The 13,901-nt window shown below is 55.2% G+C and overlaps 1 protein-coding gene across 2 annotated transcripts in view; it reads left to right on the top strand.

The window, feature by feature from the left end:
- The window catches only part of CELSR1 (cadherin EGF LAG seven-pass G-type receptor 1), a 180,426-nt gene that overhangs the window by 117,212 nt on the left and 49,313 nt on the right, over window positions 1-13,901 (top strand). For both annotated transcript variants that reach the window (XM_054469469.2, XM_063662750.1), the window contains exons 6-9: window positions 10,343-10,500; window positions 11,563-11,726; window positions 12,244-12,369; window positions 12,967-13,133. In XM_054469469.2, coding sequence (XP_054325444.2) covers window positions 10,343-10,500; window positions 11,563-11,726; window positions 12,244-12,369; window positions 12,967-13,133 — 615 coding nt within the window. The remainder of the gene's footprint in view (window positions 1-10,342; window positions 10,501-11,562; window positions 11,727-12,243; window positions 12,370-12,966; window positions 13,134-13,901) is intronic.

Genomic DNA, 13,901 nt, shown 5'->3' with positions numbered 1-13,901 from the left:
ATAAAGGAGGCGGCCACGCAGGCTCGTAATTTTGCCCCCCAGGGCCTTGTTGGCTTTGCTTCTGTCTCACAGGAAGTTCCATGTTTAAGACGAGGGGCATGGGGATGTTCCCCAGGTGTTCTGTGGCTGCGTGAAAGGTCACGCCCTTCGCGAGCTTCCCTGGCTTCTCCAGCCCCAGCAGGTGTTCTGTAAAATCCAGTAGTGGGGCCTCTGCGAAGGCAGTCTGCACATGCTCCCGTCAGGTGGTGAAGTCAGCGGCCACTGCCTTTACTTACCCTGCATCTCGGACTCAGGATGTTCCTGCCTCCTTGAGCCCAAGTGATGGGGGCATTGGAGCCGACAGAGGGGTCTTCGGGTGGCCAGCGAGCTCTGCCAGAAAGGTAGTGCGGGGCCCTGCCTGCAGGCGCTGTGGCAGGTGGGGGATGCCCCACTGCTGGTGTGTGATGTGACAGAAATAGATAAGTCACTTGGTTTCCGTTCCCAAACACGGGCCTGGTCAGGTGGTAGAAAGTCACCTGCTATGGAAACGTGGTGATTCCCGGGGGCAAGCGCTGCCCCACCCTGGGCCTTTGTGTTACAGAACCCTGTTATGGAAAGTCGCCCCAGGGCTGGGGCAGCCCTCAGTTTCACACCCGGTTGAGGTTGCTTCCTGTCTGGCATCATAGCCACTGTCCTCCAGCAGCCTCTGTTTCACTCCCATCCTTCCCACCCTACCCAGCCCCTCACTGCTGGGGCTCTGAGATGCACTGTGCCACAGCTGCCTCCCTCCCATCTCGGGGCTCCTGGCCCTTCCCGCCTCTGCCCCTGCAGCACCTCGGCAGGAAGGGTGGTGTTGGCTGAAGTGTACTGGCTGATGTCCTGTCTTGTGCCAGGCTCGTGTATGTCCCCGTGATCCTCGTGTCAGCTTCTGGAGGAGGAGGTGCTGTTGCTGTTTCACAGATGAGGAAACTGAGGCACAGAGTAGATGAGGGGAGGGCCGGGGTTAGGCAGAGCCACGGACCCAGCATCTCTCACCCACCCGTGTATCCGCTGCTCTGGGACGTGCCATCCCAGGGCCGTTGCGTTTTCCTGCCGTGACCATCCCTGGCCCCCACCTTCTCCCTGTCTTTTCCAGGCGCTTCCGTGCTCTCTCCCCCAATTCAGCCCTCTCCCCATCTTCACCTTATCACAGATACTGAGCATGTCACCCCTTAGTGGCCTGCAGGCCAGGAGGGAGGGAAGCTGGTCAGAAAGGTCCTCAGGGCAAGAGGAGGCAGGGGGACTGACCGCAGGAGGAAGGGGGTCCTGCGGGCCCATATCGAGGACAGAGAGGGGACTATTAGGTCTTTATAGGAGCAGGCCATGGCTTTGTATGAGCATGTGTTAGTGTGCAAGACTGTGCGCATGTGTGCGCAAGGTGAGTGTGCACAGGTGAGTATATTGTGCAAGCATTAGCACAAGTATGGGTGAGTGTGTGCACACAAGTGTGTGCTAGTAGATGCGAGTGCACATGTGACTGCATGTGTGTGCACGTGCAAGTATGAATGACGTGAGTGGGTGTGTCCACATGTGAGTGCACACGTGAGTGGGTGAGTGCACCTAGGTGAGTACGCGTGTGTGGGTGTGTGCACGTGTGTGTGAATAAGCACACATGTAAATGTGTGTGGGTGAGTGCACATTTGGGTGTGGGTGAGCATGCACATGTGGGTAAATGTTCATGTGAGTACACGAGTGGGTGAGTGCATATGAGTGCACACGTGAGTGCACGAGTGGCTAAGTGCATATATGAGTGTGCACGTGTGAGTGGGTGAGTGCACGTGTGTGGGTGAGTTCACATTAGTGTGTGGGTGAGGGCATATGTGGGTGTGAATGTGGGTATGCACGAGTGTGGGTAGGTGTGCACATGTGAGTATGAATGAGCGCACGTGTGGGTGAGTGCACATTTGAGTGAGTGGTAAGTGCACATGTGGGTTTGAGTATGCACATGATTGTGGGTGAGTATGAGTGTGGGTAAGTGTGCACGTGTGAGCGTATGAATAAGTGCACATGAATGTAAGTGAAGGCACGTGTGTGGGAGTGCACATGTGGGTGTGAATGTGGGTACGCACGTGAGCGTGGGTAAATATGCACATGAGTATGAGTGCATGTGCGTGGGTGATGGCACATTTGAGTGTGAGTGGTGGGCGTGCACATGTGCGTTTGAGTGTGCACGAGTTTAGGTGAGTGTACACACGTGTGAGTGGGCAAGTGTGCACATGTGCACATTTCTTGTAAGCGTTTTCTCCTTGCTCAGAAAAGTCATTTTCGAGGGAACTGTAGCCCACTTGCCATCCTTCCTGAAGCTTTGTCCTGTTTTTCCTGGGACACTCAGGCTACTGTGTTGTGGGGGCTGAGCTCAGAGGCCCCATCCCAGGTACTCTGTCCCGGTGCCCGTGTGGAGGAGGCCCCAGGAGGCTGCAGTTTAGAAGCGTGCGCTCCTCCTTGTCTCGCTTGTCAGGATTTCTCCAGCCGGGAGTAGCAGTAGGATTGAGATGCCTCCCACCCGTAGAGGAACATGAATGAGCTTCTTGTTGGGTGCTTGAGGGTCCCTCAGTTTGTACCAAGCAATTTTTTGTCTATAAAACCCCCAAGAGAAGGAACGTGTTGCTTTCCAAGAAGGCACTGTATCTCACTGCATTTTGGCCCTTCATCTGTCATTGGCAAGAAGATCCCCCTCTGAGCAAATCCCCATATAATTCCCAGGCTCCTAGAACACCTGGGGGAGCAGCCTGGCTGCAGAGGTGACCTAGTCCTGATGGCTGAGCCCCAAAGGAGCAGGGCTGAGATGACCCTGGCTTCCTCCCAGGAACTGGGGGCTTTGGTCAAGGGTCTGGCTCAGTGGGGGCTGGCACAGTGCCCTGCTGGATCATTTCCAGAACAAAATTAACTACCACGGGGATCGTGGAGCTCTGTAGGAGGAGCTTCTCTCCGTCCAGTGCTGAGCATGCATGCCCAGGGGACTCCTGCCTTCGGACTCAATGGTTCTTGTGTTTCCAAATGTACTGTATACGTCCATCAGGAAAGCACAGAGCTCCTCACTTTTGTCTTTGGCCAGAATCGTCAGGGAAACTGGGGTTAGACCCCCTTGCCTGAGAAATAAAAGACTTTGGTGTGATTTTTTAAGAATCTCTAGGTGACCAGTTGGTTCTGACCTTTGTTGAAAACTTTTCTAATGCTCCCACAATAAGCCTAATACCACTGTGCATTACTTTCTTGGATAGTTGAATAAATGGAGGAAGTGGCGTGCCAGTGCCCAAACTCTGAGCTGCAGGTGGCTTTGTGTCTCAGCTCCTAGAGAAGAGCCTGCGGGTTCACCGGAGAGGCTAATTGCATGAGCTGCTTAATTGCTTCTTTTTTCTTTAAAGATGTAAAAATCAACTTTATGATTTTATTATATTTTATTTTAATTAGTTAATTTATTTATTTTGAGGCGGAATCTTGCTCTGTCACCCAGGCTGGAGTGCAGTTGCACAATCTCGGCTCACTGCAACCTCCGTCTCCCGGGTTCAAGCGATTCTCCACCTCAGCCACCCAAGTAGCTGGGATTACAGGCCCCCCCCACCATGCCTGGCTAATTTTTTTTGTATTTTTTTTTAGTAGAGATGGGGTTCCACCTTGTTGGCCAGGCTGGTTTCAAACTCCTGACGGCAAGTGATCCGCCCGCCTCGGCCTCCCAAAGTGCTAGGATTACAGGCGTGAGCCACCGCGTTCAGCCCCTGTATTATGTTATTTTAATATAGGGAAGTATTAAAACAGCAAAACTTGAGAGAACCACTTGCATGTTCTTTTGCTTTTCTTCACATCTTTTCAAGAAATAACAATAGCAGGCATGGCTGCAAGCACTTCACACATGTCATTCATTTCGTCCCACGAGGAAGATGCTATTTTTACCCCCAGTTGTACAGCCAAGTCCTGGCATGCAGGAAGTCACGTGACTTTCCCAAGTCGGGGCGGGATATGAACCCTTGGCTTTAAGGAGGTGATGTTCGTTGGAGGCTGTGGACACTGCTGTCCTGTGAGCCCCCCTGCCGGCCTTGGGCCTGCCCAGCTGGACCCTGAGTTGAGAATGAGGACGATAGTAATATCTGCCACGCCAGCTCAGACACTGCACAGTTTCAGATCCGTCCTTTCGTTTCATTCCCAAACAGCCCTAGAGATAGCAGCTATGTACTTACCCACTTTCTAGAAGAGTCTGCCTAGGCTCATAGAGTATGTCTTCTGTCCCAGGTCCCTGGCAGGTGAGGGATTCAGGAACACCTGTCCCCCTCAGCCAGAGTTGGGCAGAGGAACTTGAGTTCCTCTTACAACCTCTGGGATAGTGTGGAGCCGCCCTCTCCACCCGGTGGCCGAGTGGCTCAGTTGGGCTTCCAGACGGTTTGCTGCTCACAGCCCTGGGGGGATGCCGCACCCTTCGAGCCAGGTCATCAAAAGCAGCCGGCAGCCCCTGTGTAGAGGGTGGCTACCCGGCAGAACAGGGTCCTGTTACCTGCCTAGGGGTATTGGGACCCCCAGGAAGTAGCAGCTCGGTCTGAGGTTTACGTTCTGGCAAAGTCCTGTCTGAGGCTCTTGAGAGTCCAGTTTGAATTCTGGAAGGTTGCGTGCATCTGCGTGAATTTGCTTCTCGTGACCCTTCCCACCACTTTCCCAAGCAGCTTCAGAGAACTGCAGTGGCTGCCTCTGAGGGAGGGCTTGTCGTCTCCGTGCCAGAACTGGCACGGGGTCTTGCCCACATTTCCTGGGGCATTTGTCGGCCAGACAGGCCTGAACCTTGTCATCTTGAGAAATGACAGCATGGAACGTTCAGCGCTGCAGTTTGACTCTACAGACATTCCTGAGGTCCAGCCATCTGTGAATTCTTTGATATGAATGTTGGTTAATCATTTCTGACACAGAGCATGAATTCATTCATTTCCTAAGACATGCCCCTCCCACCCCCACACCGCCTTCCCTTGCTACCTTCCCCAGCATTGAAACCGTACCCCCACTGGCCTCCCAATGCAGAATCGTCTGCAGCAGGTTAAAAGGCTGGAGAAATGTGAGTACTTCGTAAGGACCAAACGTTTTTGTGCGCACGCAAAAACTCCCAGCACTGCGTAGAGCGGCTGAGTGGAAGCCAAGGGGGAGGGCCTGCACGCAGGGAAGAAAATACCTTGAAGGAAAATAAGAAGAGTCTGGACCCCAGGGATGACTCCTGGAGCAGGAGTCCGGATCTGCACAGCTTAGCGCTTCTGGGCCACTCCTTGCAGTGCTCAGTGGCACCGTAGGTTTTTTCTCAGGTGGTGGCGGGAGTGAGCATGTGGCCGTTCCTCGCTGGCTCTGTTTCCTCCTGCCCCAGGGAGCCTGTGCCAGCCAGGGTTGCCCGCCGAGGGGTGTAGAGGCACCGTGGGCAGCCCCTGCTGTCTCCAGTCGCTGTGTGTGCTGCCTGCCTTGCTCAGCCTGAGTGACCAGGTCCAGCTACTGAGCTTTACGTCCTGGAAGTGAGGCCTGGGAATTGAGGCCTTTCCTGCAAGGGGTGTTGGTGCAGGGGTTGGGGGGGGTCCTCTGGGCCTGGCCGGCTGCTGCACAGTACACAGCTGAGCCCTGGAAGGGCAGGTGCCGGGGCGCTGGGGCCTCCACCGTGCTGGCCTTGGCCCATCCTGTGCCCGGCGCCTTCCAACACAAGAATTGAGAGAAAACTCAGATACGACCCTGTGGCCCCCTTCATTCCAACGCTGTCTTTTTCTTTTGTATAAACACGTGGCAAACTTTAAAAATTCCTCTTAGAAATGTGAGGAGGCAGTTCGTCTGTCTCATTCCTTATCCGCCCCCGCCCCCACAACCTGTACCATTCATCATCAGCTGTGACCCAGCCAAGCCACCGAGTGCTTTTCCTGACCGGACGCCGCCACGCCAGTGCCCTGCGGAAGCTGCTTGAGCTGCTTTCTCTGTGTAAAACTCAGAGGCGGATGCGCCATCCCACAGTCTGGAGCTGTTAGCACCACGTAGTCTCTTCTCTGCCACCGTCTCGTGCTCCACGCCGGCCTTTCAGCGGAGACGCGCTTTGTCTTCCTTTGACAAAAATGGATGATCTGAGCCCAGATCACACACATCTGCTGTTGTCTTCACTTATCCCCATTCAAGCTGCCTGTGTAATTGTCCACGTACTTCTCAACCCCTTCTGGAGAATGTTCACCTCTCTGACTGCATTTTATCACTCATAGCCACCTGGCAGGAAGGCCAAATAATGCATTTTCTGTCCATGTCAGGGAAAAATTGGAAGGATCTTCCCGAAAGTTCTTCAGGTGGAGAGTGGCAGGGTGGCTGGTGAGGGGAGGATGCCCACCCAGGAATCTTTTTTTATTTTGTCCTTATTGAGGTGAAGTTCACATGGCATAAAATTAAGCTTTAAAGGGGCTTCTAGTATATTCACAGTATTGTACCACACCACCTCTATTGAGATCTAAAATATTTTCATGCCATCAGTTGGCCAATAATAACTTTTTAAAAAATAATAAAATATTTTCATCACCCAGGCCGGGCACGGTGGCTGACGCCTGTAATCCCAGCACTTTGGAGGCCGAGGTGGGTGGATCACTTGAGGTCAGGAGTTCGAGACCAGCCAGGCCAACATGGTGAAACCCCATCTCTACTAAAAATACGAAAATTAGCCAGTTGTGGTGGTGGGCACCTGTAGTCCCAGCTACTTGGCAGGCTGAGGCAGGAGAATCGCTTGAACCTGGGAGGCAGAGGTTGCAGTGAGCCGAGATAATGCCACGGCACTCCAGCCTGGGTGACAGAGCGAGATTCCATCTCAAGTATTTTCATCACCCCATACCATTAGCAGTCACCCCCCATCCTCCTCCCCGAGCCCCTGGAAACATCTGTCTGCTCTGTGTCTGTGGATGTGCCTGTCCTGGACATTGTGTAGGAATGGAGTTGCGCGGTGTGTGGTCTTTCGTGTCTGGCTGCTTTCACTGAGCGTGATGTGTTCCAGGACCCCCCCACCATTGTGTGTCAGTGCTTTGTGCTTTTCAGTGGCTGGGATTCTGGTGTGGGGATGGGCCACAGTTCACCCACTCATCTACTGATGGACATTTAGGTGGTTTCCACTTTTTGTGAGTTGTAAACAGCAATGCTATCAACACTGCTGAACTGGTTTTTGAGTTCCTGTTTTCAGTTCTTTTGGGTATACGCCTGGGGCTGGTGGTGCTGGGTCATGTAGTAGTTCTGTGTTTAATGCTTTGGGGAACCCCGTCCATTGCATCTCAAGTCACCCACAGCACCGTGTCCATGTACTCCCTGCCTCCCCAACACTTGCTGGCATTGATGATTAGCCTGCACATTAAACCCACACTCGCCAAGAGGCGGGCGAGTGGACGGTTAGCCTGCGCGTTAAACCCACGCTCACTGAGAGGCGGGAGAGTGGACGGTTAGCCTGCGCGTTAAACCCACGCTCACCGAGAGGCGGGAGAGTGGACGGTTAGCCTGCGCGTTAAACCCACGCTCACCGAGAGGCGGGAGAGTGGACGGTTAGCCTGCGCGTTAAACCCACGCTCACCGAGAGGCGGGAGAGTGGATGGTTAGCCTGCGCGTTAAACCCACACTCACTGAGAGGCGGGCATTTTAAACCAAGGCCCCACTCAGCACCTATTCTGGGGCGACAGGAGGGGGACGGGCCATCGGGATGCTGTGATTGCTCCCCCGAGCAGCAGGGACCTCAGACCCCACAGGTCCCCCCGCTCCTCTGTGCAGCCCTCCTGCTGGTTCTTCCAGTTCTCCACCTGAGAACATTCGGCTCTTTTGCCAAAAGTGCTGTTACTTTTGACCCAGTGGCCGCCGGTGGGTGTCTCCGGGAGTCAGAACTGAGCAGCACATGCTGGGCACTGTCTATCAGAGACCGTTTCCTAAACGCTCTGTGCCTTCTGCTCTGATTCACGAAGGCCAGACTGAAGTCAGGTGTCCTAGCAGTGGGTGTCTCACATGAGTCAGTGCCACTCGAAAAATAAGCGTGGATTGCATTGGCTTTGTCTTTTGCCTCCAGCTTTCTTTATCCTGCTGTTTTTGCTTGAATCCGTAGCTCTGAGCGTTGATTACCAGCAGCAGTTTACAACAACTGCAGTTTTGTAAACAGCAGCTTAGAGTCATGAAAGCCTTCCCAGGGTAAATGCTACTTACGCCCTTCCTCCAGAAGTCTCGCGCTCAGCCCCAAAAATGTAAATTATAAGTTATAAAGATAATGTGGGCCTCACACAGTGATGGGAGGTTCTCCTTTCCCTGGGATCGCACCTCACATTTAAGCATCCCATAATGGGCACTTACTTCCACGCGTTTTCCAAAGTGGGCTGTGTTACAGAGTGAGAAAACAGATGATTTTTAATGCGCTCACCTACCTGTTGCTTAACCAAAAGTGAAGTCTTTGAGGAGACAGCTTATCAGACCTTGTGATTTCATCAGCTGAAGTAAAAGAAAAATGAAAAAGGTGATCCATGCGCTCGAATACCAGGGGTCACGGTAGAAGCCTCCCTTGGATTTACAGAGAAGGGTGTGTGGGAAACTCACGTATCTCTGTTGATATCACCCTCAATTCCCTGTAACACAGAGAGGATGTGTGTTCTAATAGTAAATCGTTATCTTGCACGAAAAGAAATTGAGGTACGGTCATGGGTCTCACCCCCGTTAGATGATTGGATAAGAGGGAGGAGAAGCCTCAGCTGGGGTGGCCACATACAGTTGTGCAGGCTGCTCACTGCACAACTCCAGGCAGGGCGTGCTGCCTGGGTGTCCAGGGTCTCCTGAAGTCAATCAACTTGGCCATCTGTCTGAGCTCCTGTTTCCAGTTGTGTGTCCTGCTTTTCAGCCTTGTTTCCCTGATCAAAATAGATGCTTTGTTCCTATTAAAAACTGAAGATTTATTTTTGAATGAACTATGTGGTTGTTATTTTCCTATTAAAAGGCACTGAGGATGATTTAATTAAATTCTACGTTTTTACAACGATCTATTTCCAAGTTTTATAAAGAAGCACGAGATTGTATCATGCTATAAACTCAAACTGACCCCAGAACTATCAAGAGGAGGCATCGAACCCATCCTTTATAGGGGTGGTGGGAGGGACCCTGCTGGGACTGGAAGAAAAGGTTCTCTCTGGGGTGGAGGGGAGGCTCTGCTGCGCATTGTGTGCCGATTGTGGGGCGTGGGGGCACTTGCCTGGTGATCTCCTGGCTCATCGTCACGGCCACCCGCGGGATGTAGGTCTTGTTATCCAGGTTGTACAGATGAAAGACATTCTGTTACCTGTCCCGGTTGGAGCTGGCACTAACTGTGTTTCTGGAACTTTGAGACCCACATGCTTAAGTTCCGTGGCCAGCATGGATCGTGCAGGGCGGGTGCTGCTTTTCATGCTGGAAGGGCGTCTGAGGCTGGCTGGGTGGATATGCTCGGTGTCCTGGGAGGGGCTGACCAGGAGCGGAGACCTGTGAGGGCTGTCTGGGGAAAGTGGGCTCGTCCCCAGATGGCAAACCACAGTCTCTTCAAGAAGGGAAAGGTTTCACTGACTGCAGAAGAACTCTTGTACCCAATCCTGGCCCAGAGAGGGAGTTCCACGCCTTAGAGGAGAGATGTGGGGCCGTCTGCAGGCCAGGCAGTGGCCTCCTGGTATCTGTACTCCAGGAGCACGAGCCTGGCCAGATGCTGTGGTCAGGAGGACACCCCCAGAAGAGCAGAAGCGGGTGTTCACAGGAGGGTCCCCGGGGCGTGGGTGTTGGCTGCTATCTTCATTTCCTGGGGCCACCATCACAAAGTACCACGGACAGGGTGGCTCAAACAACAGACATGATTCTCTCTCAGTCTGGCGCTTAGAAGTCAAGGCATGGGTAGGGCCGTGTCTCCTCCGAAGGCTCAAGGGGAGGACCCTTCCTGCCTTTTCCTAGCTGTTGGTGGCCCAGGTGGCCCTTGGCTTGTAAACAGCCGCTCCAGCAGCTGCCTCTACGTCATGCAGCTTCTCCCTGTGTGCCTTTGCGTCTCAGCATCTGTCCTCTTAAGAGGACACCAGTCATCTTGGATCAGGGCCCGCCTACTCCAGGACGTCCGCATCTTAGTTAGTTCCATCAGCACCAGCTCTTTGTCCAGACCAGGCCACGTTCTGAGATTCAGGGAAGCAGAACTTGAGGGGCATCGAGCAGCCCAGCACAGCTAGTTTAGGGAACTAAAGGCCGGGGGCTCCTCGTCCCTTGTCTACGTGCTGCCCACCCTGTGCCGTGTCCTCCCCACTCTATGAGTGACAGGTGCGCCTGCTGAGGGCACTGGTGGAGAAAACACTGACGCCTTCTGTGCTTTCTCTTCTTACAGCCCAACATCGGCCACCTGGGCCTGCCCCATGGGCCGTCCGGGGAGAAGATGGCCGTGGTGACGGTGGATGATTGTGACACAACCATGGCTGTGCGCTTTGGAAGGGACATTGGGAACTACAGCTGCGCTGCCCAGGGCACTCAGACTGGCTCCAAGAAGTGAGCATCCCAGGAGGGGAGGCCCTGGGGGTCCGTACCCCCAAACATGCTCACCCTGAGGCCTTCCCAGGGCAGGGCCCCACATAGGCACTCTGGGTGCAGTGCCCTGGCGACCTCATTCCAGGCTAGAGTCAGACTCCCTGTCCATGGTTGGGGCACCTTCCCTCTGATGTTCTAGAATAAGTCTCCCTAAGTATGTGTCAAGAGTGGCCAGGCCGACCCCAGGGTTGTGATGGCCGGCTTGCAGACCCTGAGACGGTCTCCGGCCCCATCTCCACAGATCACTGGCTTTGTCCCCGCAAATTCTGGTACCTGGGACTCCAGGACTCTGTTAAGTGAAGGACTGTGTCAGCCAGGTGGTCCCAGAGGCTTATGTTTTTTTGTTGTTGTTTTGTTTTGTTCTGAGATGGGGTCTTGCTCTGTTGCCCAGGCTGGAGTGCAGTGGCATGATCCTAGCTCACTGAAGCCTTGACCTCCTGGGCTCAAGCCATCCTCTGCCACAGCCTCCCGAGTAGCTGGGACTACAGGTGTGCACCACCAACCACGCCCAGCGAATTTTTGTATTTTTAGTAGAGACCATCCTGTTGGCCAGGATGGTCTCAATCTCTTGACCTCATGATCTGCCCACGTCAGCCTCCCAAAGTGCTGGGTTCTCATTTTCTTCTGGCCTCCCTTCAAGTCCCTTCCTTTTCCTGGAAGGTCTTGAGGCCAAAGTAAAGTATAGTCCCTGCTGGCCTTGACCTGTGCTCCCTGTGCTCACATCCTGTCTCGGTGTGGACCCGCCTGGGTAGGCAGGGCTTGGTGGTCACTGGTGAGCGTGAAACACCCAGATCGTCAGGACTGAACGCAAGTGTGAGCAAACGGAGGCACAGAGAGGCGTGCGGAGCCAGTGGCGGCACCAGACACAGGAGTCCCCTCTGACTCTGGCCTTTCGCCACCTGCCTGCTTGGTTTCTGAAGTAGTTACGGTGGCAGAGGCTACACAGAGGCAACTGCAGAGCCCAGCCCGCCCTGGCCGCCTCTCGCCGCCCTGACATCACAGAAGATGGCTTTACCTCCCCAGGTCCCTGGATCTGACCGGCCCTCTGCTCCTGGGGGGTGTTCCCAACCTGCCAGAAGACTTCCCAGTGCACAACCGGCAGTTCGTGGGCTGCATGCGGAACCTGTCAGTCGATGGCAAAAATGTGGACATGGCTGGATTCATCGCCAACAATGGCACCCAGGAAGGTACGTGTGGCTATCAGGGCGTCGGAGCTGCCTCAGTGGCATCTGGCTGGACGTCAGCAGCCACACAGAGGTCATTGCTTGCAGATCCCTGGGGAGCCGTCTTTTTCTTAGAAATGTGTGTGTCCAGCTGTGGGCAGCTCCTGGGATGGAACCCGGAGTCCAGGCTGTAGATGTGCAACTCCGCAGTTTCTGCATCTGCAGTTTGGGGTTGCCTTGGCACTGCTGGCCCAGCCAGCTAACCTGAGGCGCACATGATCCTAGGGTCTTGCATATGTGTCACCAGGTGACCGGGCCGGCTGCCGTGATGGCCTGGAGTCCCAGCATCTCCAAATATGGTCGGTGCATTCAGCACCTTCTTAGTTCCCGTGTTCCTGCCGTTGCCAGGGGCGTTCAGACCTGGTCTGACTTCTGTCCAGCCCCGTGTCCATTCCGTCCTGGTTTCCCACACCACATCTGGCACTGGGGACCCCGGGCGGTTCCTCCAAGTCAGGCTCTGCCGCACGCTCTGTGTTGCCAGGCTGCGCTGCTCGGAGGAACTTCTGCGATGGGAGGCGGTGTCAGAACGGAGGCACCTGTGTCAACAGGTGGAATATGTATCTGTGTGAGTGTCCGCTCCGATTCGGCGGGAAGAACTGCGAGCAAGGTGAGTGGCCGGCGTCGTCCATCCCCCCGGTCACGGCGGCCTGGGAGGCATTGCTCCTTGATGTGCCCGGGACCACTGTGAGGGGGCTTCACATCCAGGTCCGGCAGCCTCTGGCGGCATATGCTGCATTTACTGTGGACTCACACTGCCCTCTCCAAGAGACAGTCCTCCGCAGAGCCCCTGATCCTGCTTCCGCGGTCCCCAGTCCCTCAGGTGTGGGGTGGGACGGGTAGGCTGGGCTGAGGTCCCAGCCCCAGCACCCCAGCCACTGAGCCCAGGGATCCTGAACCTGCCCCCGTCTGCCTCCTGTTAAGCCTGAGAGCCCCATGCCGCCGCGCCCATCTATGCTGGGAGCCTGCAGATCTTCATGCTTCCCAGGAAGGAGGCTCATGTCCCAGGGTGGGCTTCTGTGGAGCCCACGTGGCTGACTGTGAGGGCTAGATGCATCATAGAGGGGAGGCTCAGACCGGCCTTCGTGTTAAAGTGAAAAAGGCCCAGGCCCAGGCCCAGCCTGCAGGCCCATCCCCGACCCCTGCAGCCAACTCTGCGGCCGTGTGATTTTGGGAGACACCTGAGGTCCCGGGCCTGTGTCCACAGCCATGCCGCACCCCCAGCTCTTCAGCGGTGAGAGCGTCGTGTCCTGGAGTGACCTGAACGTCATCATCTCTGTGCCTTGGTACCTGGGGCTCATGTTCCGGACCCGGAAGGAGGACAGCGTTCTGATGGAGGCCACCAGTGGCGGGCCCACCAGCTTTCGCCTCCAGGTGACTGGGGCCCCATGCCACCAAGGCACCTGCTAGGTGGGTGCCCGAGGGAGGGACCCAGGCGCTGGGCTTCCTGGTGCACACTTGGGCACCTGCTACTCGCCCTTCCTCCGGCGCCCGCCCCTGGGGTTCTCCGAAGAGGAGGAGGGGGAATATCAGCCCTTTCTTTCCTCTGGGAGGCGGAGAAGGAGTGAGGGAGCATGGGGCTGGGCCAACCCTGGGGCCCAGCAGAGCTCAGCGGCAGTTCTGGTCTCCCTCTAGCCTGAGGGTTTGGCTGGAGCGTGGGCATTGCAGAACTGAGGGAGGTGCCGAGCCTTCAGGCGGAAACAGTGGGCCTCACCAGTTAAAGCTGTGGCCAGGTGCAGGCCGGGGTGGTGGCTCATGCCTGTAATCCCAACACTTTGGGAGGCCGAGGCGGGTGGATCACCTGAGGTCAGAAGTTCGAGACCAGCCTGGCCAACATGGTGAAACCCCATCTCTACTAAAAATACAAAAAAAATTAGCCAGGCGTGGTGGTCGGGGCCTGTAACCCCAGCTACCTGGGAGGCTGAGGCAGGGGAATCGCTTGAATCTGGGAGGCGGAGGTTGCAGTGACCCGAGAACGTGTCACTACACTCCAGCCTGGACGACAAGACTGAGACTCCATCTCAAAAAGCCACGGCCAGGTGGTGGTTGGCACCAGTGCGCGTCCACTTTCTCTGGGAGCTTGAGATGCCTCAGCCCAGAAATGCCTAAAGTCCCGCTCTGTCGCTGTCTGCCTGTTTTCTC

The sequence above is a fragment of the Pongo pygmaeus genome, chromosome 23 (assembly GCF_028885625.2).
Source record: "Pongo pygmaeus isolate AG05252 chromosome 23, NHGRI_mPonPyg2-v2.0_pri, whole genome shotgun sequence".
Classification (NCBI taxonomy): domain Eukaryota; kingdom Metazoa; phylum Chordata; class Mammalia; order Primates; family Hominidae; genus Pongo; species Pongo pygmaeus.
This window is presented reverse-complemented; position numbering and strand designations above follow the sequence as displayed.